At 41.6% G+C, this 23,420-nt stretch overlaps 2 protein-coding genes and 1 long non-coding RNA gene across 17 annotated transcripts in view; 1 reads left to right on the top strand and 2 right to left on the bottom strand.

Annotated features, from left to right (window-relative positions):
* LOC307219021 overlaps positions 1-23,420 on the bottom strand; it is a 198,083-nt gene that overhangs the window by 51,398 nt on the left and 123,265 nt on the right. The window lies entirely within an intron of this gene.
* The window catches only part of LOC307218829 (TLC domain-containing protein 4-B-like), a 26,309-nt gene continuing 5,207 nt past the window's right edge, over positions 2,319-23,420 (top strand). The window contains exons 1-6 of the mRNA XM_079981738.1: positions 2,319-2,457; positions 10,839-11,004; positions 13,486-13,575; positions 17,335-17,393; positions 19,195-19,289; positions 20,501-20,574. Of these exons, the coding sequence (XP_079837864.1) occupies positions 10,847-11,004; positions 13,486-13,575; positions 17,335-17,393; positions 19,195-19,289; positions 20,501-20,574 (476 nt within the window). The 5' untranslated portion in view covers positions 2,319-2,457; positions 10,839-10,846. The remainder of the gene's footprint in view (positions 2,458-10,838; positions 11,005-13,485; positions 13,576-17,334; positions 17,394-19,194; positions 19,290-20,500; positions 20,575-23,420) is intronic.
* LOC307218871 (uncharacterized protein) overlaps positions 10,994-23,420 on the bottom strand; it is a 24,931-nt gene continuing 12,504 nt past the window's right edge. For 13 of the 15 annotated variants that reach the window (XR_013840042.1, XR_013840043.1, XR_013840044.1 and 10 more), the window contains 2 exons: positions 20,618-20,784; positions 10,994-12,451 (listed from right to left, as the gene is read on the bottom strand). Coding sequence is in view for 1 of the 15 variants with exons in the window: in XM_079981818.1 (XP_079837944.1) it covers positions 12,344-12,451 (108 nt within the window). In the remaining 14 variants the exon portion in view is untranslated. Of the gene's footprint in view, positions 12,452-20,593; positions 20,785-23,420 lie in introns of all 15 variants that reach the window. The other 2 variants (XR_013840055.1, XM_079981818.1) reach the window with 2 other exon arrangements.

Raw genomic sequence — 23,420 nt, 5'->3', positions numbered from 1 at the left:
TGGTGCTGCTGCATTGGCTGGAAAACTAAGTATGGGCCTCCAGCCACCCCACCCACTTCCTTTCTTCAGAATGCCTTTTCTCAGCAAAAGCAAAGAGAGCAGGGTAGGTGGATGCTAATGCCTAACTATCCACCCGCTTGCCCATTTATTTATTTAAAAGTAAAGGAGAGCCCATTGCTACTTGGTAAGCAAAGGAATGAGTGTTTTGCCTCTTTGGCGGGAAGTGTCTGCTTGCTTTTTGATATGTGCGTGCACACAAATACTTGTTTGTGTAAAGCCTGTTTTACCTTTTGGGGGGGGTTGCTTCTTTATTTCTGTGTGGCTAGCATTTTGGGGTGGATTTTGCCTGTTATTTGTGATTTTCTGTGGTGGAATTTGCCTCTCTTTTGCAAGGGGGGGGCATTGTTGGTGGCTGGATTTTGCTTTTCTGGTGTGGTTTTGAGGGAGTGTGTGGTTGAGTTATTCCTGTACATTTCTTTTGTGATGGAGTTTGTATGGTTTTTGGACTGGATCTCTTTCTCTGAGCATCATCACTTTTCCTTTTGTTTTGTTGTCTTTTGCGTGGCAAATATGTGGTTTGGGATTGGGATTCAGTTCATAATTTTGTCTTGCACTTAGTTTCTTGGGAAGTCATTTGTGACAAGCCAGGTCTCCTTGGCAGCCATTTTGTGACTAGGCAACCTCCCCCCCCCCCAGCCATTTATTGGTGGTACCTATGACAGTTTCTCAGATTTCTAAATGTGCCCCTGATGCTGGATCCAATTAATTTTGACCATATATTTGTATGAGATGTACTGCAGGAAAGGCTTCCAACCTACCAGTTGGCAACCAGTTCTTTTGGCCAAATCCACACCATACATAAAACCAGTCTTATTCATGGCTCCCCTCCTCACTAAAGCATCCTGGGAAATATAGTTTCAGGGTCTCTGAACAACTTAGTAGTTCCCTTAACAATCTATAATTCCCAGGATTCTTGGTGATGGTAGGGAAGCCATGACTCTTAAAAATGGAATAAGTATGCTTTAAATGTGTGGTGTGGAAGTGACTTTAGTTTAGGTATGGGAACTTGTGGCCTTCCAGATGTTGTTTGACTACAACTACCACCATCCCTGTCCATTTTACCGAATGTCTTGTTTCAGCAGCGATATCATAAAAGCCAATTTTTGTAAGATTGCGAATTTAAGCCGCACTTTAACTTTTCACAGTCGGAATTTGGAAAAAAAGTGAGGCTTATATTCAGGCCAATACTGTATATAACCTTTAGATGACATTTGAAGGCAGCTCTGTATGGGGAAGCCTTTTAATGTGTAATGTTTTATTATATGTTGGAAGCCGCTGAGTGGCTGAGTCAAACCAGTCAGATGGGCAGGGTACAAACATTAATTAAAAATTATTTATTAGAATTAATAATAATAATATCAGACTAGGACTGGTGAGGCTGAGTGTTCTCAGCCTAAACTACCTCGCAAGATTGTTATGAAGATAAAATGGCAGGTGGGTGAAGGAAATACCATATACCTCAGGGGTGGGTGATGTGATGCTCTTCCGCCAGTGCTGGAATACAGCTCCCATCAGCTCCAGATGGTCAGGGGTGATGGGAGTTGTAGTCCAGCAAAATCTGAAGGGTACTACGTTAGCCACCCCTGATGCACACGGCCTTGTGGAGGAAATATGGGAACCTAAAATGTGGTGACAAATTGGCTTTGCCAAATGGGCATAAAACCCCGCCTATGAATCCCAGCTGAATCTCAAACAACAGGGGCGATAAGATTTTTTGAAAGGGTGGGAAACAAGCAGTAAAATTTGGGGTTGGGGCGCACGCATCCTCGACAGTATGGGGAGAGGGAAGCAAAAGGGTCGCCTTCTTCATAATACCTGTGAGAAATCTCCAGGCCCTCCCGGTCAATCCATAAGATGAAATATTTGGGGGGCGGCGTAGGGGGTGTGTGTGGATTTTTCTGAGTCCGTCTCCAACTCCCGCCTCCTGCCCCGTCTCCAAAGGGCGGGGCGCTTCCCACATCAACAACCCGCAAGCAAGTGCCCTTCGGTGGGAGGCAGGTGGCCGCCTCTGCCGCCTGCCTGCTTGCCTTTTGGAGCCGGCCGGCCGGCGAGGTAGGCTTGCTTCTTGCTTCTTGCCGCGGGCGGCCAGGAGGCGGCGGTGAGAGCGGCTGGCTGGCCGGCTTCCCCCTTCCCGCCCTGCGGCAACTGGGAACGTCGAGGCGGCGGCGGCGGCGGTTCGGCGGCCCCTTTAAGGCTGAGGCCGGCGTAACGCGATCCCGCAGTGGGCGCCTGTCGCGGCTGCCGCAGTAGCAGCAGCAGCAGCAGCAGCAGCAGCAGCGGAGGCCGTTTCCGCCGGAGAAGCCGCGCCGCGTGGGCGTGTGAGGGGCTTTTCCCCCGCCGCAGGGACCCGCCAGGAGGGATGGCAGGGCCGCCCGCCCGGCCGCGGTGAGACTTCAGGTGAGCAGCACGGGGGGGGGGGGCTGCTTTTCCCATCGAGAAACGGGAGAAGACGAGTCTGGGCACCGGGTCGTGTGTCGGGCGCGTAGGCCCCTTGCGCGGCGTGTCCGGGGATGCCGCCTTTCTCTCGGCGCGGCTGCAAACACTGGTGCGCGGCGCGCGCTTCAGGGCGAGTGCTATCGGGCTTATTAAAGGCAGAGGGGAGCCTTCGGGGCGCAGGTGAGGATGCGCGCCAGTCGCGCAGCGCCGCCGGAGAGGGAGGTGAAATGCGGTACCAACCTTTCCTTTCCGCGCACGACACACACACACACACACATATACACACCGCCCCGCTCCCCAATGCGTTGCGTGGCTAAGGGAAGGAGGAGAACCTGCAATTGCTGGATCGGGGGCGCGCGGGTGAAAAGGTGAGGGAGTCTCGGGGTGGGTGGGGGAGCGGGGAGTCTGCAAGGAGATCCCTCTTCTTCAGGCCCCTCTTTTCTTTCCTATTCCCAGCACCATGCCTGACTTTGGTTTCATCCCTCTCTTCTGGGGACTGAAAATGGGGCGCTGCTGGAGAAGAAACGAGAAAAGGGCAGGACCAGGAATCTGGTTGAATAAGGACAAAGATAACTGACGCAGAGGAGCCAGCGCTTAGGGGACAAGGTCCCTTCTGCAGCCCCAATAAAATATTTGAGGGGGCTGCCCCCCTCAAAAAAGGCGATGGACATTGCCATTCAAATGATGGGTGGGTGCCATGTCATGTGATCAATTGTGTGTGGTGGGGCCCACTTGCCCCTCCCCCATATTTTATTAAAGTTGGCACCCCTGTAAACAAGGAGAGAGGGCCCAGGTACCAACCTCAAATTGAGGCTTAGGCTGTGCTGCTGTTTCCCTGCTGTGAAAGTGGCCTGTCCGCTTTGAAACAATGCACCAAAGATTCGACCCAGACTTCTTACACTTTTGGACTTCAATGCTTTTAAGTACAGCACGGATTTATTTACATCGGGGGGGGGGGGGGGGGAGAGAGACCGCTTCCTGGACACTCCAAGTAGTAGCGGATAATGTTGATTACTTGGATCCATTCCAGCCAGATTTCTGACCTGATGTGGGGACATAAACAGCCTCGTCACACTGGTGGATGATGCTAGGAACGGACCAGGTTTGCATGCAATGCTGTTTGTTCTCCTGGATCGCTCAATAGCCTTGGATTCCATTGTTTATGGTTTCCTTCTGGAATTGGGAGCCGTTTCTAGAGTGGCAAGCCCAGAAATTAGGGCTGAGAGACACCTGCTCCACCCTGTGGCCTTTTGGGTGCTTCAGGATTCCATCTTATTTCCCATGCTTTTCAGCGTCTAAATGAAGCCATTGACAGAACTGACCCAGAGGTTTGAACTTGTTTATATCATGCCTTTCCTCTGAGGAGCTCATGGTTCTCCCCACTCACATTTTGTACCTGCAGTGTAAAGTAGTTTGGGCTGAGAGTTGATGGTTGGCCCGAGGTCATTCACCTGTTCCTCACTGAATGGGGATTTGAACCTCAGCCCTCACTAGTCTTCATCCAGCACTAAGACTACTACGCTACACGTTAAAAATGAGAGAAGGCACATCCTCCCACTTGCTGCTGGTGTTGCTCAAACTACTATTTACTGCTTCCCAAGTTTGTGCCAAAGGCTGCTGTGTCATCACCTGCTTGTCCCAGGGAAGCTGCGGAAGTCTTGAACAGTGTCTGGAGGTAGCATGAGATGGCTGAGGGCAAACAAGCTGGCATTTAGATCAGATAAGACAGGTGTAATGTGGGTGGAGAAATGTGATCTGGGTGAAGGTGTGTGTCACTGGTGTTGTATTGGGTTGCACTTCTTTTGATGGGCTGGGTGCATACCTTGAGAGTATGACAAGAGGTGTGAAGGCCATGTGATAAGAGCCTGCAACACCAATTCTGCACCAGCTGCACTGGCTCCTAATGCACTTCCAAGCTCAATTTCGAATGCTAGATGTTACCTTTTTAAAAGCCTAAACAGCTTGGGGTCAGGTTATTTAAAGGACTATCTGCAGCAGCCTTTAAGATTGGCTGTGGAGGCCCTGCTCTTGGATTTACCCGTAAGGTTTGTCAGGTTGTCAAGCCTTGTGGCTTCACAGGAACTGTTTCTGTTTCCCTCGTTACCTGCTTTTAAGTACAGTGGTACCTCGGGTTACAGACGCTTCAGGTTACAGACTCCGTTAACCCAGAAATAGTACCTTGGGTTAAGAACTTTGCTTCAGGATAAGAGCAGAAATCGCGCGGCGGTGGCACGGCAGCAGCGGGAGGCCCTATTAGCTAAAGTGGTACCTCAGGTTCAGAACAGTTTCAGGTTAAGAATGGACCACCGGGAACGAATTCAGTTCTTTACCCGAGGTACCACTGTACCCTTTAATAATCTGGTTGTTTACACCAACTTTTTACTGATTCATAATGCGCTTGTAATTTTAATCTTTGCTGTCATTTGATTTCTGGTTTTTATGTGCTTATTACTATGCATTTTATTTTTGAATCTGTTTTATGAGTGTTATTTTGAACTGCCTTGAGAGAATGCCATAGTTCTCAAAGGCAGTATTTAAATCCTTATCTATTATGTGGTATAATTTAGTGGAGCTGTAGAATACTTAGTGTCTGGTCAGTCAAGCCACACTAGTACTATCGTAGCCTATTTACTTTCCTGTGTCAAGCCTGTTACTGAAGTGCTGCCTTCAAGTTTCAGTTTTCCAAGTGAGAAAATATTTTCTATCACTGCTGCCATAATTGAGTATTGCCTGTCTGCTTTCTATATACTAATTCCACATGGGTCTTTTGATGCTAATCTCTTACTAGTTTTATATTTGTTTGAATCAATTCGGGGGGGGGGACCCTTCTATTTCTGTTTCTTTGTTAATATCATTCTCCTTTGCTCTTCTTATGTAAAAGTCCAGTACAGCTATCTATGTCTATATATGGGTACTTAGGAATAATTCCTACTGGGGCTTACTCTCAGGTAAGTGTGCGCATAGGCTGCTTTAAGGTTTAAAATATATGTGAATTTCTTCAGGAATTATATTGCTTCTAATCCGCAGTGCATATGGAGTTCCCCATAATTAAGGCATCTTTGGGAACCTGAAATGCTGGCGATAAGCAGGTGCTAGGAGATAATGTAAACAAAAATGAATGCAGTGATTATAAGGCAAAATGTCTTTTGAATATGGACAGTTTTGGATTGGAGCTGTTGGGATGAATGCCTTTGCATGAGGCATAATTATGTTTGGAGAGGAGATGATGGTGCAAAGAAATGATATTTGGGTAGTTTCCTATTTTCTTTGAAACCTGTTTGGTAGGGTACTTCCATTTGACTGGGCAGCGTGTCATGGAATTTTTTCTTGTCCTTTGAACTTTTCGCTCTTGTAATTTTATCCACAGGATATTGCTTCTCTTGATGCCGTTATCAGTTTGCATTGATGTCTTTGGTTTGGTCATAGCTTATTTGGTTGCCTTTTTCTTAAAAGCTGTGGTATCTCGGAGGGCCTTAGCAGTTTTGGACCAACCAGTTGCGTTCTAAGGGAGATTTGGAATTCAAGTTCTAAGGTCCATGAGTAAGACTTGTTATTTTTTTTTATTTCAACAAATTTCTATATTGCAGTGGCTAGGCAGTATTTCAGGGCGATTTACACAAAAAATAGTAGAAAGCAGTCCCCCCCCCATTAAAGGGCAACACTGATTGACCGCACCAGAAACTTTGGTGAAGAGATACAGCTTCAATTGCCATTAAAAAATGTATAGTAGCATTTTGGATGGGAAGGGAGTTCCATCACTGGGGTGCCACCACAGAGAAGGAGTCATGATATATCAACTATGATGGGCCCCCGGAAGTATCGTTTCTACAGATCTCTAGGCCTAGGCAGGTTGATACTGGGACAGGTGTTCCTTCAAGTATTTTGTTCAGGGTTTTGATATGTCAACAGCAACACCTTGAGTTGGGCACAGCAGCAGTAGCAACCAGTGCTACTCTCATAAAACTACTGTTGTATGGTTACAATAAGCCACCCCACTTGGCTCTTGGGCTGTCACATTCTGTACTAGTTGTAGCTTCTGAACAGTCTTCAAGAGTAGCCCCATGTAGATCACAGGATAATAAACGAAACTGGAGATGATCAGAGGGTAAGTTACTTTGGTGACTCATGCTGTCTGGGCATCAAGTGGCAATCCTGTTTCTAGGAGTATCCCCAGACTATGAACCTGCTCTTTCACAGGTAGTGCAGCCCTGTCTAAAACAGGTTGTTTACCACCTACTCATAGCATAGTTCTGCCTTACCAGGATTCATTCTCAGTTTATGTATACACTTAACAGTTTATGTATATATAATCTATGCAAGGACCTTGGGATGGAAACACCTGATTATTGATTATCATTGAATTAGGGTGTGTATGAGAGATGTTGTATCTATGAAAAGCAGTGGCCAAACTTGAAACGGTATTTTGAAATGGCTGAGTTTGACAATTTCCTATTATCTTTGTGTTTTGTTGCCCCAGAGGAAGTGCATGTTGAGAGGTCCAGAAGTCATTTAGAGGAGAATGGCCATGGACTATTTCAGTACATAAGTCAGGAGTGACAACCTTTACCCACCTAATACTTAATGACAATTCTGAGGCCTCGCCAGTTGGTGAAAATGTACTGCCCAGAATCAGATTTGTATCTCTTTTATTGAGCTGTTTCAGTCTTAGAAGATATGTGACGTGGTTCCTTGTTGCCAAGACCCCTTTCTTGAGTTCCATTATGGTGTTGAAATGCATGCACAAATGTTCAGCTAGATGGCTGTTTTGTAATAACTTATCAGCAAGGCTTGGCCAATTGTTAGCTGTTCGGGTTGCATGAAAGTAGCTCAAAATAATTGTATGATGATATGGAGTTGCATGAAAGTAGCTCAAAATATGATGATACGGAGTTGGAATGATGATATGGAGTTGGAATATTAGGTATAGGTTTAACATTGCCTTTGATTTTTGTGTAACTTTTACAGCCTAATCCTACTCATATTTATTTGGAAGTAAATTTGTCCACCGCTACTGGACTCTTTTTGAAACTTAAGTGCAATCCTATACATATCTACTCAGATGTAAGCCCCAGTAAATTCAATAGGACATGCACTCAGGTAAGTATATATAGGGCTGCAGCCTAATTATGCATAGGGTTACAGTGTAACAGTTCATTCATAAGCACTCTGGAACAAAAAAAAATGGCTGCTTTTGGTAGCTAGTTAAAAATCTGTGCTTACTAGAGATTCTAAGTGTTAATAATATTTAAAGGTATTACTGTATTCTATAGTTAAAAAATGGTACATGTCTAATGTTATTGGTGTAGTGTTGCTCGATAGGATTAGAAATAAGCATTTGTTCAAACAAACAGAACTGGTGCACAGTAAAGGTGCACAGGGCACTAACAAAATAAACTGTATAGCATCATTTTGCATTTGGGAGAAACAATTCAGGAGAGAAAAAATGTACAGAAGGCTGCTTCTGCACATATATTTCAGCTTCTGGTTTTATGGATCAACAGGAAGCCATTAGCTTAGGGAGAATATTGGTGGCATTAAGAATTTTGCTACTGATTATAGTTGGATAAAGGTAAAGGTAAAGGTACCCCTGCCCGTACGGGCCAGTCTTGACAGACTCTGGGGTTGTGCGCCCATCTCACTTAAGAGGCCAGGGGCCAGCGCTGTCCGGAGACACTTCCGGGTCACGTGGCCAGCGTGACATCGCTGCTCTGGCAAGCCAGAGCCGCACACGGAAACGCCGTTTACCTTCCCGCTGGTAAGCGGTCCCTATTTATCTACTTGCACCCGGAGGTGCTTTCGAACTGCTAGGTTGGCAGGCGCTGGGACCGAGCAGCGGGAGCGCACCCCGCCGCAGGGATTCGAACCACCGACCTTTCGATCGGCAAGCCCTAGGCGCTGAGGCTTTAACCCACAGCGCCACCTGCGTCCCTATAGTTGGATAGACCATGACTTTATAGTTACTAAATCAGCCCTTAGTTTTAAAAAGTAGACAGGATCCACTCAGTGACAATTCATGCTAGATCTATGAATTATTTTCAGTTCAATCTTGCCATCAGGTTTGCATGGGGAATTGGCAAAATGGTAAAAACAGAGATAGCTAAAAAGTGGTGCTCTTAGCACAGAATTGATAAGCATACGTCCCATATAAGGATATGTGCTCCAAACTTTGTTTTATGGTTTTGAATCATATACTTTGAACACAAGCTAAACACAATCATGTGTGTTCCAGATTTTGTTTGCTTTGCCTAGCAGATTAAATCAATGCACCTTGAAAAAACATTATCTCATTTGTCAACACTCTTTGGAAATTGTTTCTTAATAAGGTCTGTAAATTGCCCCCCAAAGATCCTCATTTGATTTCCTGCTGAAATTAGAAATTGTCTACAGAGTTGTGATCTAGTCTCTCGGGGTTATGGCTAATTAATACAACACTGTTTTGGTAGGCTGCACAGATCATGTCTGTTAAACATATTTAATATAAAGCATAGATACTCTTCCAAGTTATAGACTCTGTTTTTTATAGGTCTAAGCCTGGTTCTTATGCTTTTAATCTGCACCAGGGATTTTCAAAGTGTTGTAGGGAACCTTGGGCTTTTCTGGAGGTTTATTAAGCTTCACCAATAAGATCAGTAATGGAGGTTCCTTCACATCACTATTGATCCTACCCTGTAATTTACAACCACTCGAGAGTGTTGAGTGTATCCTAGGATGCACTTTCGGTTCATGCAGGACAACATTTAGCTGTATGAAATGTAGTTAACACTCTGTACCTCTAGAACAAATAAGCTTAGAAACTCGGATATATAAGTTAGACACCAAATGGCACCTTAAACCTAGGTTACGGTCGCCACAACGGAATGTCTACTCACCAGGGAGTTGGACTCGCTGACCCTTGGGATCCCTTCCAACACTACAGTTCTATGATTCTATGATCTCAACAACATCGCTTGCTCTTACAGCAATTCACTTGTCCTAGCATGCAAGGAGGAGGAAAAACACACAGTGGAAATTGAAAATGGTATTAACAATGGACTAAGGCAGAGGTTTTTTAAACCATGGTTGCCAACCTGGTGTCCAGTAATCGCCACGTGGTCACAATTGGACCTGCGCCAGTAGTAAAACGTGCCTGGCACTTGGGGAATTTCGAACACTGAGTCGAACGATGTGTCTCACTTCTCTTCGTTTTACTCAGTGTGCCTTGTTTCATATTCTACAAGGAAAAATGAGTTACGAGTGTGAGGTGATCACCAACGGCATTTGGGGAACTCCATTTGTATTTTCCTTGTCCAAACTACATGGGGACAGAGTGATGTGGCTGTAGGCTGTAGGTCTTGGTTTGTGAGCTCTGCTTCTCTCCTAGTTTATGTTCCTGGGAAAGTCTTGTGATTGGCTACTTAGCTAGTATTTTGTCTTCTGTGGCTTTGGGGTTTGTTGCCTTCAATCATTGATGGCCAAACTTGGCCCTCCAGCTGTTTTGGGACTACAGTTCCCATCATCCCTAACCATTGGTCCTGTTAGCTAGGAATGATGGGAGTTGTAGTCCCCAAACAGCAAGTTTGGCCATCACTACCTTGAATTCTTCTTTTTGTGTGTGTATTTTGCTGCTGTTAATTCACATCAGTATTGTGGGGAGACTGGACCTAGCCCTGGAGAAGGATAAGTTTCCAACTAGGGTTGCCATATTTTGAAAAGCAAAAGAGAGGACGCTATGGCAGCAATTCAAAGCAAATAAATGCAATTTGTCTCAAATTTTACCCCCGGAAAAGAAGGTGTGTTCTGGGAAAAAGAGGACACATGGCAACCCTAGTTATTACTTACCTGGGCACTCCTCTTCAACTCCCTTCCTTTCCCTCCCTTATGCTGTCACAGTTACAACCATGTAGCTGGCTGACTTGAAGTTATGATGGCACAATGATGACACTGCACTGTCATAACTATTACTTTTGAGTTATCCTGGTGTAGAGGATGTAGTGAAAATCATATCCCTTGCCCAGTTGGCATAACTTGAGAGGTCAGGGCCAATCTATTTAGTGTGTGTGTTGGTATTAGAAAGGTTTTAAAACTATAGTTGCAATTCAAGAAAGCTGGACTGTGAGCAGGGGACAAAGGTGTATGCAGCAAAAGGTGTTTTTCTTTAGGTAGAGCCCAATCACCCTGCTGGACACCTCCAGGTTTATGCATGCTTGCTTCTCTTCTACCCATGGCTGTTGAGAGTTGTAGCTTCTGTGTTTCATGTTGTTATTTAAATTGACATGATTGTTGCTTTGCTTATACTCCATTGACAATCCATGCCTGAATTAAGGAACTCTTCTCTCCCCCCCCCCTTTCTTCTCCCTTAACAGGCTGAAGAATGATGTCTGCCTTCAGTAAACTCAATTTGGGTGTTGCTGTTAGCAGTTTTGCTATATCTCAACTTCTCTTCCATGTGCTAAGTTCTTGGATTTCTGCACGTGTAACTTCTGGTTTTAGCAGTCTTGACCAAAAGAAGAAGATCGAATGGAATTCAAGGTAAAGTTTATAAACAATGGGATACAACTATTAATAGATTTTCAAAAACTTGTATTAATTCAGTTGTGCTTCCTAGCACACTTGCCAAAAGAACATATCTCCAAAATTCGATTGATCTTAGTTCCATTTTTTTGGTACCATAAAAAGACTTATTTTCTTTACACAAAAGCTGCTTTAGATGTTATATGTTGAAAAGTGAGATATAAATTAAAATAATAAATAAGTACCAATACATAAATGTGAAATTAAAGTGACTTGAGTTAGAATTTAAAAATATTAATGAACCTTGGTTGCCATTTTGACAGTGTCTTTAACTTTGTTTACATAGTGTGCATATTACTGAGTTGTAGAAAAATATATGTGGTTACTTAGGGGTGCCATCTTATTTACTGGACCTGCTTCTGTGCTTTTAAGAGCAGTCAGGTTGCATATAAACTAATGTAAGCTTTCTCTGTTACTTCAGCTCTGTACTAGAAAACATAATCTGCTGGGTTTTTACTGTTAAATGCACAAAAATGGGCAAACCTGAAGCAGTGTTGTCTTGTCCTAAATAAACTGATAAGAGCACAAGAAGTACTTTTTATGGAATTTAGTAGGAGACTTATAAGAAAATATTGGATGGTATCCTGTTTGCTGATTGCTTGCCTTCCATGAATTGACCACTGAGATGCAGTATACTTTTATTCTTAATTATGAAAATATACACACCAACTGATTTGTGATAGGCACATCTTGTCTGTGATCCTCCTGCCCCCCTGCAGATATCCTTTGCATTTTGTTGCCTAAGTGATATTTTGCAGTACTCTTGTGGGAGAGACCATTAACCTCATACAAAAATATAACTTTATCAGTTTGCACGTCACTTTACAGAGTTCAAGAGGACAGGTCCCTGCTCCGAGGAATTTCCGTTTTAAAATTTGGCACGTGGAAAACGAACTACTTTGCTGTTTATAAAATAGTTAGTGCTCTAAATGCATCTTTCACATTGAAAGTATTGCAGTTGAATGTGAGATCTACCTGTGGTGTAAGGAAAAATACTACTCCGTATTTCTAAGAGAATATACTTAGTGCTGCGCATCTTTCTCTGTTGGAGTGGTGCCAAATGAATGGATATTGGAAGACTGTTTACCAAGGAGTGGCATTATGACAGGCAAAGTTTCTGTTAGGCTTTTCTTAACTGAAGCCCTAAAGTGAGTGGAAGATAATGTTTGTTCAGTGTTTTATCTCTGAAAACACTAGCAAACAGGTGTGTGGTGAACCAACAAAAGTTTCATTTTCTTTCTGTAAATTTCTCTCTCTGAGCAGGGTTCTTATAGATGACGGTTCAATGCACTGAAATCTATGGCTCCATTCCAAAGATTTGCTGGACCTCTGTATTTTCAAGGCTTCTCCTTTGCTTTAATTTTGGGGATGTGGTCACAGAGCTGCTGTTGGTGCCACCAATGGCCTGAATGAAAAATCACACATAGTTTATGTATTAGTGTTAGAGTTATGCATCATGGTGTTGGAGTTCCTGTATGTGCTGTCATTCTTAAGTGAAGCTTAAACAACATTAGTTCAAGTTTCATATACCTGATGTGTTAAGCTGGCACAGTCATCTGCAGAGTGTATGAAGCACTTTGAACCTCGGGACACAAATGACAATGGCCAGAGATGGACTTCAATCTTTCAAATTTCAGCAGCACCCTGTGAGGCCAAAAATTTGTGCCTCCCACCTCTGGTCTTCCATTCTGCTCAATTCTCTACAGTCATAGTTGCGGCGCCCTGTTGTACTCCCTAGACTTGGTGCCCAGTATGGTAGAACTATAGCTCTGCCCTAAATCTGCTTCTGCAATGGCCTTTTGAAAATGAATAGTACAGTGGCACCTCGGGTTACAGGCGGTTCAGGTTACAGACGCTTCGGGTTACAGACTCCGCTAACCCAGAAATATTACCTCGGGTTAAGAACTTTGCTTCAGGACTAGAACAGAAATCGTGCAGCGGCGGGACAGCAGCAGCGGGAGGCCCCATTAGCTAAAGTGGTGCTTCAGGTTAAGAACAGTTTCAGATTAAGAACAGATCTCCAGAACGAATCAAGTTCTTAACCCAAGGTACCACTGTATATAATAACAGGGAATCCCCTTTTTGGTCTTATCCTACTCTTGTTTGTAGGGAGCCTGGTAGCTAAGGTCTCCCTCTCTCACTATGAAGTAAACTAGATAATGGCCTGCAATGGGTGAGTTCTTTGAAACTCATATCTGCCCAGCTTTTGGATGGCATTGCCGTATAATAAGCACTTTGAAACATTCTAATGTAGGTGACTCTCAACTCAAAACTATTTTCCTTGGATACTATTTTGCAATCTGTATTAATGTCAGGCTTTTCTGACTGAGGTTTAAATATTTTGAGAATTTCTAGAAGCATATAATTGTTGCACCCAGCTCCCCCAATTTTAAATCCAGTTCATTCCTAATTGGGTTGTGTTTTTTCTTTTCTTTTCAGGACGGTATCATCATTCCATGCCTTGTTGGTTGGAGTATTTTGTTTGTATATTTTATTGTACGATGAAGCTGTAAATGCTGACCATGTTTGGTAAGGCACATTCTTGCTTGTAAATCTCCTCTCCCCTTTTCCTTGCCCCACTCGACTGTTCCATTGCTCTTCACTCTGCTAGTCAAATTATTTCCAAGCTTAATTTAAAGCATAAGATATTTACCTCTACCAATTGTACAGAAGTTCTAAAGTGTTGTTTCTTATTTGTGTTGGCTATAATGTGGAGAATAATTCTGAGGCTCTGGATTATCAGAGTTGCTTATTGAAGTTGCCTTTACAGTGATAAAATTCCTGTAAGCTTCCTCACTGATACCATCATCACCACCTTCTGTCTAAATAAATACTGTTTACCGCTATGACCATTATTTACCCAGGTATTTGATGGCCGAAGGATGCTGCTCCTGGCAACCATGAAACCACTGGATAAGAGAATGTTACAATGCCTTTTTGTGTCTGTTTTGCTTGTGGATGTGTTTGCTGCCCTGGGCTCCTTTGAGAGGAAGAACGGGATATAAATTTAATAAGTAAATAATAATAACATGAGATACCACAAATAAAACGTGTGGATGAGAACTCTGTGGCAGCATTAACAATTAGACAGCCAATACTGTGCATACTTTTTCTTAATAAGGTGCTGATGCAGGTAGCTGAGGTTCAGCATGGTTTGCTGGTATAATCTCTGCTTGAAATTATAGATCCCTTTTTCAGAATCTCTGTTTGAGGCCACTTTGCTTCCTAAAACGTTTTGTAAAGATGACACAAAGCATTGCAAAACGAGGGTGGTCTTTCTAGAAAATTAATGTTGGTATTGATCTTGCATTTCCACTGAAAAACAGCAGAAGAGAAATGTGGCTAGTTGCTATTGGAAGCAACTCATTGGATTGTGTGATTTGTGTTCCCTTTACCTGCTCTTAATTCCACCTGGGGAGCATTACAATAATAATGGGTTAGATTTCTGTACAGGGGATGGGGGGAGGACTTACCAGATTTTAAATATATTGAGTAAGAAACTGACATAAATCTACTGACATAAACTTTCTTAAATGCCTGATTATTCAGGGAGAGAACTAGTTTCCTTTGTTAGAATAGGAATTCTTTGGATGAGCTTTGAAATAGTTTCTATCTTCAGTTGCCTGTGATTTCGCTAGCATTTGGGGGAATAAGAAGGTTTAAAGGCTATATTAAGTTATTCTTTCAGCAGCATCTATTTGTCTAATGCAGTAAAAAGTGCCTGATTCTTTCTCCACCACCGCTACTACGTTTTTAATAGCAAATAAAATGTAGGATTCCACTTCCTTTGAAGATAAAATTGGAGCTTCTCATTAATTTTGAAGCTTCAGTTTTTGTTGCTGGTTTTGAGGCGTACAGTAGTGTGTACAGAAATAATTCCCTTGTGAATTCATATTTTCAGCTAATTTGTGGAGTGGGACAGTAGTTCTTGGCACTGCAGTTTGTATGCCTTATCTGCATATGTCTGCTGAGTTTCAGTTTGTTCTCATACTTTCCTTTTTAAAAAAATAATCAAGCAACAATTGCCAGAAATCTGTGCAAACATCTTCACAAGAAAATTCAGCTACAACTTGCTGTTGGTTCGCTATCATGAGAATCAAGGTGAAATGTAATTCATGATGGGCAGAGCAATCTAAGCCCTCCCTCCTTATGCTGGGCTTGGGGGAGAGAGTTGAAATGAATAGAGGTATCCCTCTGTTCAGCTTTCCCAGGTAAGCTGGTTATTGCTGGAGTAACACTAGTGTCACTTTGTGCTCACTTCCCCCTTCTCCACAATGTGTGTGTGTGTTGGGGGAAGACTGCCTGTAAGATCCATGCTGGCAGCAGCCTGTAGAAAATGAGGTGTTGTGAAAGTGATGAGGGAATGAACCACCCTATATATTTTGGTTCCCAATCCAGGCCTATTTGTTGCTCTCGGTTGTGCACAGCAGTCTGCTTGCTCCCTTCCATCCTGGCTGCAGATGCTGTGATGGCCCCACAGCTCTGTACATCCCTGCTGTGGGTGTTGGATTGCAACCGAAACCTAGGATCACTTTTTTTAAGTGAGCACATTGTTTTAAGTGGAAACAAACTTCCTTCTACTTATTAGGCCTAAATAGTTTTATACAATTTACATTGATGCAACGTTTATACACTGTATAGAACCTGGACGCATGTGGTCTATCTACGATTGGAATTCCCTTTGCACACTCCTTCTGATGTTTAGTACAGCAAAAGTTTGCCTTCCATTTTTTTATTAGTCCGCCATGGTTTGATTTTAGTTGACTTTATGACTGATGATAAATACTGAAACACTGATGAAATTGAAACGATATTGTATGATCATGGTTTAAAATTTGCCTTCTCCCTAGAGAAGGCAGACTTAAGCTCCAAAGTCAGTTTATGACATATTTTCTTTTTTAATTAGGAACTCTTTCTTGCCATTTGAGAATTGGAACAATTAGAGGCAGATATAATTAAGTCTGGGAAATTGCAATCTAAATGTAGGTGAAAATTACAGGGGAATGACAAGCATGCTACAGCCACTTTTCTTCCTTTTATGTTGGCTACATTCTTCAGGTAAAAGGTTGCAATGAAGATTCACAAAACTTAGATTTATTTAAGGCTCAAATATAGGTCTTACATTAATTTGAAGCCTAATCCTCTGTCTTGTCTATCAGATTCATATGTTGCATCACTGGGGATCATTGTGTACATGTGAGATATATCTGTAGTGTGTCTCTCATAAACTCCTCATCATTCTCAATTGCTTTTGCCTGGCTAGAATGTGTCCTTGAAGTGTGATAATGCCTTTTGCTTGCCAGGATGAAGGGTGGAGAGATTTTGCAGGAGGGTGTATGTCCAGCCTCAGACTTTTGTGAGGCTGGAATGTGACTCTTTCTGAATCTGTTGCTCCACCCATTTTTACCTCTGGCCCCACCTATTCCTGGCATGTAGCCCCTGCATTTGTTGCAGATTTGTGTTTTATTGTTTATGCAAGTAAAGATGAACTACAAAGACAGGATAAAATAGCTTTTGACTCCCTGTGTCTCTTCTATGAGACAAGCAGGGGATTGTTTTGTACTATCAAACTGTATTAATAAAAAAGTTTTAAAATTTGAAAAAAACAAAACAAAACAAAAAAACCCCAAATGTTTGCCCATGCAGATAAATGGCTCTTGGGCTGGAAAAGCTTCTCCATCTCCATTTTCATCTATACATCTAGCCTAATCAGTGAAGGTTAGGAAGCAGAAGACAATCTACCATTTCCTGCGTACAGAGTCGCAACCCATCCAACCCTCATAAAGGGTGGCGGTGGCGGCAGAAAGATTGACAGACTGGTTTGGCCATCAGTCAGTAATAGATTAGCATGCTGCTTGTTGGCCCCATAAAAACTAGCAAAGCAGCAGAAAGGAAGAGAAAAAATGTCACAGAATGGCTCTGAAAACCATTGGTATAAAGAGGCCAAAATCATGTTCTATGGGTTGTGTTCTATGGCTTGCAAGTGAACAAGACTAGAGAGGCCCAAGTAGTTTTACTTTTTCAGTGAAGAGTGAAGAGTTTCTCCATCTTCCATAGTCCATACTCTTAATAAGCTATTTGTTGTCATCTGTCACGGTTAGTTAAATATTTCTTATTTCCTACACCATCCCAAATTGTGTGGGAGGGTAGAAAAGGGGGGATGAGGGCAGGCAGGGTGTTTTTCTGGGGCAAGGAGGCAAATATTTCCATATGTGTTAACTAATATACATATATGTAGTTGTCATGCACGTGTTATAACTTTTGCATCCTTTGTGTCATTGTTTATAGGGGTGAGCCTTCTACAGTGCAACTAAACCTTGCTATTACTTCAGGCTACCTCATTTCTGGTAAAGTATAAAACGTTATTTGTAAAGTTTGTTGTAACTTGCACCATGCACAACTTAACTTTTTACAATAAAAATATTTACCAAGGTATTAGCCTTTAGGAAACCCTGTTTCTTAGAAAGCAGAATTCACCTTCCTTGCCTTTTGTGTTGGCGGAGGGGAACATGCTGGTGGGAAATACGATTATATGCTTACCGACAATATTGTAATGTTGTAAGCTTATAGTTCCTCTGCCAGCTTCTAATACTCCAAGGCTGAATACAGCCAGTCATTCCTCTGAAGCAACAGGAATTACCCTCCCCTCCCCCCTGCCCCACTGCAGTAACCCTGATCTGGCACAAGTAATTTGATAACGGTAGCATTGCAACGAAGGGGAAGAGAAGCTAACTAAACCAGATGGCAAGCATCTTCTGGTCGGTTCAGTTTTGTTCCTGTGAAAGTTGAACCTCTCCCCCCCGCCCCCTGTCCATCTTAAAGGGCTGCAAAAAATGCATACGTGAATATGCATCTTTTCTTTTGGGCCCTAAAACTTATGGCAAAACCAAAAATAATTTTCAAAAGTGCTTTCGGCATTGTGGGGTGGGATTTATTATTAACTGTGGATGCTGTGCAGGGGTAATGGATAGCAACATCCAAGCAACCATATGGAATTTGAAACAACTTTAAAATTGGCTTGATTATTTATACCTGATGTTCATATTAGTGGGAAGCAGCACTGTCATATGATTAGGTGCCACAATCCAGGCTTGGGGCTCTATTTCCTGATGATATGCTGGAAACTATAACCCTTATACCACGAAAAAGGGTTGCAATCTATTTTATAGCTGCCCTTTGCCAATCCTTCACTTTTCTGATTGTCAGTAGTTTGACAGTTGTGCCCTCTCTCTGGAGGTGCCACTGCAGTGGGATGTTTGGACTTGGTTTTTTTAAATAGATTGCATTAAATATATCCCCAATGGAACTGGCAAGTAGACTATTATTATTTTATCATTTTAATTGATTTATACCAATATCTATCTAGTGGCTCTGTTCATGGGTGCTTTCAGTTTTATTCTGTGAAAGGAGGAAATCTCAGCACATTCGCTAAAAATGTCAGCAGCACATGAAGCATTTTCCCCAGCATAAGATTGAAATCCCCTGTACACTTTATATTGCAAGTCCTCAGTTTCAGTGCTATGACCTCCTAAAATTTCTTAAGGGAAACTACTATTGTATTCAATTTCTGCAACAAAATTATTCAACTCTCTGGTGCAGAAGTGCTAAACTTGAACAGCCTACCCGATAATTTGCATGTGCGCGTTTTGAGACAAAATGGTGAACAACATAAATGCCTTCCAAGGCTGGTCCTATCCACACATACACAAAATCTACCTGAAACAGTGGACACCTGCATTCAAGTCAGCACATGGCAGCAACATGGGAGTCATGGGAAAGCTTTGACAGGCTAAGTATTGTATAATGGCTACTCATGGAGAAAGGGTTTTATATAGCGTTGCTTAGGATGAGGTGCCGCATTGCTGTGTCACCATGCTATAGCTTGGCACTGGCTGGTGTGTATTGCAGACAGAGACACCCAACACTGTATTTATATTTCTGCTCTCAGCTTTCACTTCAGGAATTATTACAGATTGTTTGTAGCATAGATTAGGAGAAGCATTGTCACTTGCTGAGTATTTGCATGATTTGATACCTATTTTAATTCTTCTTCCTTGCCCCCAAATGATTGTCTATTAAATGCTTTAAGATGAAATACAATGATTGAAGAAAATTACTGAGACTTTCATTTCTCTCTCTTTCTTTTAGATTTGTTGCTTATTATTTTCTACTGGAATGCGATTGGGGATATATATTTTGTAATTCACCATTTAGTAGCTCTGTATGCTTACTACTTTGTACTGGTGAGTGCTGTATTGTTTTTGTAACAGCAGAGCAAGGAGCCATGTGGGATTCATAATTTGAACGTTATTAGTCATTTATAGAGTGCCATCCATGTGCATGGTGCTTTCTAAAGAATGAAAGGAGAGGTCCCTGCCCTAATGACAGAAGAAAGGGGTGGCAATGGGGGTGGAGTAAAAAGGTGAGGGATATTAAAATATTTGGGCCACACATACTTAGTTATAGGAAAATTTGGGGTCTAGGGGATCATAGCAATGTCTTCACAGAAATATAATTTTTAACAAATTTAAAACTTGCATATTACATAGTGTCTAACTGTTCCAGCAGCCAGTGTAAATATTTAAGCAGAGTTGTAACATGCTGATGGAACCTCACTCCTGTCAGCAGTTGTGTTGCAGCTTCCTATTTTTCAGGTGGCACCAGGGACCCAGTTACTTGGATTGGCTCCTCTTTGGTTCAAATGCCAGTGCAGAGAGCCTTTAGAAAGAGGCATTGATGGGGTTCAGATTTGGTAGTTCTACTCTGTTATTTGTGTACTTTTTTTTTTTTACTTGTTTGTAACTAACTAATTTCCCTCATGATTCAAAACTTCTTTTCTACAGAGCACAGTCTTATTTGGGACGATGTGCTGACAGTTTAAAAAAATTATGAGCAACCGGAATGTTTGTAAGCATTACATAAGAGCTTAGCAGCAGAGCCAATGGCAAAGGAAGGCTCATCTCCATTAGCTGAAGCCAGAGCTCTTGCAAACAAAGCTACAGAGGTCTCTGATAATGCAACTTGTTTCTGTTGAGTATGTGGTTTTGTGGGTTAATGGGTAAAACTACAATTTTGTCAGCAGATCTTAATTTCATATCTCATCAGATCCTTCTTGAACCATTTCAAGTACCCTAAAAGGTCACCAACCTGGGTTTGACCTTTCTAGAAGATATAATTCAGTTTTGAACATTATACAATTTTAACAACAGAATGCAAGGTGCATTAAGTACTTGGTGTACATAGGTGGTGTGGGAACCAAACTGAGGGAGTTTAAGCACTTTTCTAAAGTGTATTCTGTTTAATTATGTACATTGAATTTGGCATTTTGTAGAAATATATATAGTTTATTTCAATTTGTATATTTAATCTTGTATAATATTTTTTTTCTACTGCTTTTCTGAGACTTTCTCTCTCTATATATATTTCTGATTGTGATAATGCTTATTTTATCTAGGAAAGAGGACTGCTGGCATACTTTGCTAATTTTCGTCTGCTTGCAGAAATATCTACCCCTTTTGTGAATCAGCGGTAGGTGACATTTTCTTACATTAATAAGCTGTTCTTAACTTGCCTGTTGCCAAGAGTATGTATTTCAGGGACTACACAGCAAGACCTGTGTTTAGGTCTTTGCTCCGATACGGTTCATTCAGTAGGTAGTATTCCAATCCATATCAAAGTATATCAGAAATGGCAGTAGTCCACTTCAAAGGGTTGTTGTGAAGGCAAGCATGTTAAAGACTGTAAAAGAAAACAAACTTTGGGGGAGGCATCCAAGTAAGTTATACTCAGAGTATGTCCATTGAAATTAATATTATTATTTAGGCTATTGTTTTTATTCAATCTTGTCTTACTAGTTTCCAAACACAAATAAATGTTAACGGTAGTAGCCATTTTATATACTTCTAGCATTCCTAAGTTTATTTTATATTTATTCCACCTTTCCTCCCAAAATTGCGCAGGGAGGAAAGCAACAAAACAGCAAAACTACACCCACAATGTTTTAAAAACATGTGAAAACATTTTAAAACAGTCCCATATCCTCACAGTTAATAATTTCAAGGTAAAGTATATTTCAGCCATCAAATGCTGGGGTGAACAGGTATGTTTTTAAATTCTTCCTGAATGTTGATAATAAAGAGAGCCAGCCACAAGGACAAGAATTTCATAAATGGGAACTACTTCCAATAAGGTCCTGTCATGGCACCACCAACAGGGCCTCTGCAGCTGTTTGTAGGGCTGAAGATGGTTGATAGTGGGAGAGACACTCTTTTACATACAGATAAATTATTTTTGTTAGCCTATCAGAGCAATGAGGAACATTTTTAAATAGTGGAGTATTAACTTTCTTAATAAAATTTTGCTTTGTATCATTAAATTTCCCCCTTTTTGTAACTGGCATAAATCCTCTCAAAGCTGCTACGCAAAATAATGTTAGAAATTACCAATTTTCAGCCAGTTTTCATTTCTAAGCAAGACTACTATTAGTCACATAAACTGAGGAATCTTTACATACAAGATTGGAATTCCCTTATACAAGGATACTTGAAATCTACTCAGTAAACTGATACAATTTTGGCACTTGTATTCATTGTCAGGTATTGTGTATGTGCATCCTAATCTTTTGCAAGGTATAGCCTAATTTTTTCTCTCCTGGTGGTGCTTTTTGTTAAACCGTCACTTTAATAAATTTTGGCATACATCAAAGGTTTCAGTCAAAATCTATCACAAAACATGAGCAGCCTGAGCATTAACATGGCTGCATTTACACATTCCTGGTCAGCCGTAGTTTGGTTTACTGTGTCGATGTAAAGAGTGTATTCCACACTACCATACTTTGCTATCACAGCATTAATTAACTAACTAGTGTTCTGTTTAATACTGTTCCTGTACTTAAACAGGCAGCTTTATACATTAAAAAAATAATCAAGGTTCAACCTTACTGCTTAGAATTTGTGGGTGCCAATTCATTATATTGTATTAGTCATACCGTCACCCTCATTTGCTTCTCTGCGTATTTTTAGGTACAGTACAGCAGCCCTTGTGTTTCTTTCTAAGTCTTTTAAAATCTGGTTCTTGTAGTATTCCCTGATGCCATTGTCTTCCCACACTGTGGCTTAGACAGCAAACTGTGCAGTGTCTTTACATCCTCTGGAATGAAGGGCAAATAGGCTTCCCCTTTCTGCTATGTTAGAACTGTTCCAACACATTTTTTCTGGCTTTCTCTGCCATGTCCTTAAGAGATAATGGGCTCAAATAATTTAATTGTTTGTATTAGAAGGCTGCTGAGGCTCTCTGCAGACAATTGAGGGCCCAGTCTGTCATTACCATTGCACTGTAAGGAGGAATCATGTGACAGTTACTCCCATGCCACAATGTAATGTCTGAATCCTCAAACTGTACTTGATGAACTATCACCATGGCTACTTCCCATGCTGCTCCGAGATGTGGGGGCAACACTGGTGTGGGAAGAAGCTGTGGAGCTGACATTTCTCATGTGGTGCTGATGGTGGCGTTTTGTAACTAATACAGTGCTTGAAGAAGCGAAAGCTCCCATGCAGAGAACTTAATGTCAGAAGGGGGCCTTATTATAGGCTAAACTTAAAATTTAATGCAACAGCTAACCAGATAAATACTGCACCCTGTTGGCAGTTGCTTCTTTGAAATGAGGAATTGCTATATTTGTCAATATAAAAGAACCTCCAGGACTTCCACTTAAGTACAAGAACAGTCAACGAATGCACAGCCTTTTGTACGAAAAGATCTTGAAAGGAAAGTTCAGCTGTGATCTTGCTAATGTACTGAATACAAAATGCCTATCTGCCTGAGAGATTCATACTGAGACTTTGGAGATTGTGAAGCCTTATCAGTGAAAAAGGACATATTCCTCTTTTGAAGCAGTGTTCTAAAAATAAAACAAACTTGCTACTTTATTTGATAAATGTTTGCAGAAGGTGGCGAGAGAGAGTGAAGCATTTGCTATCCCATCGGCATTCATATATAGATTTATTAAATTTGAGAAGAACCAGATGGTAAATAATGTAAATTGTTGACACTAGCTCAGATATACATGTTTGTATCATTAACAAAAATGAAGTAGTCAAGTAATGCTACTCTGTCATATTTTTAACTTTTGAACTCAGTGACCTTTGCAAACAACCCAAGTATCCTTCTAAAATTGTCAACAAAAAGTTTAACAAGCCTGACATGTCAAGCTAGTGTGTACAGTATTAACCAGATACTGTTCTGAAATTGGAAGCAACATATTTGATTAATGTGTTGGAGAATATTTCTCAGCCAAACCAAATCCAAGCTTCCTTCCTTCCTATTTGGTAGTTCTAGCTTTTGGATCATTTTGCAGGAGCCTTTGTGGTTGG

Source organism: Podarcis cretensis (genome assembly GCF_951804945.1).
Source record: "Podarcis cretensis genome assembly, chromosome: 6".
In the NCBI taxonomy this organism is placed as follows: domain Eukaryota; kingdom Metazoa; phylum Chordata; class Lepidosauria; order Squamata; family Lacertidae; genus Podarcis; species Podarcis cretensis.
Note: the sequence above shows the minus strand (reverse complement) of the source record. Positions and strands in the feature narration are given on the sequence as shown.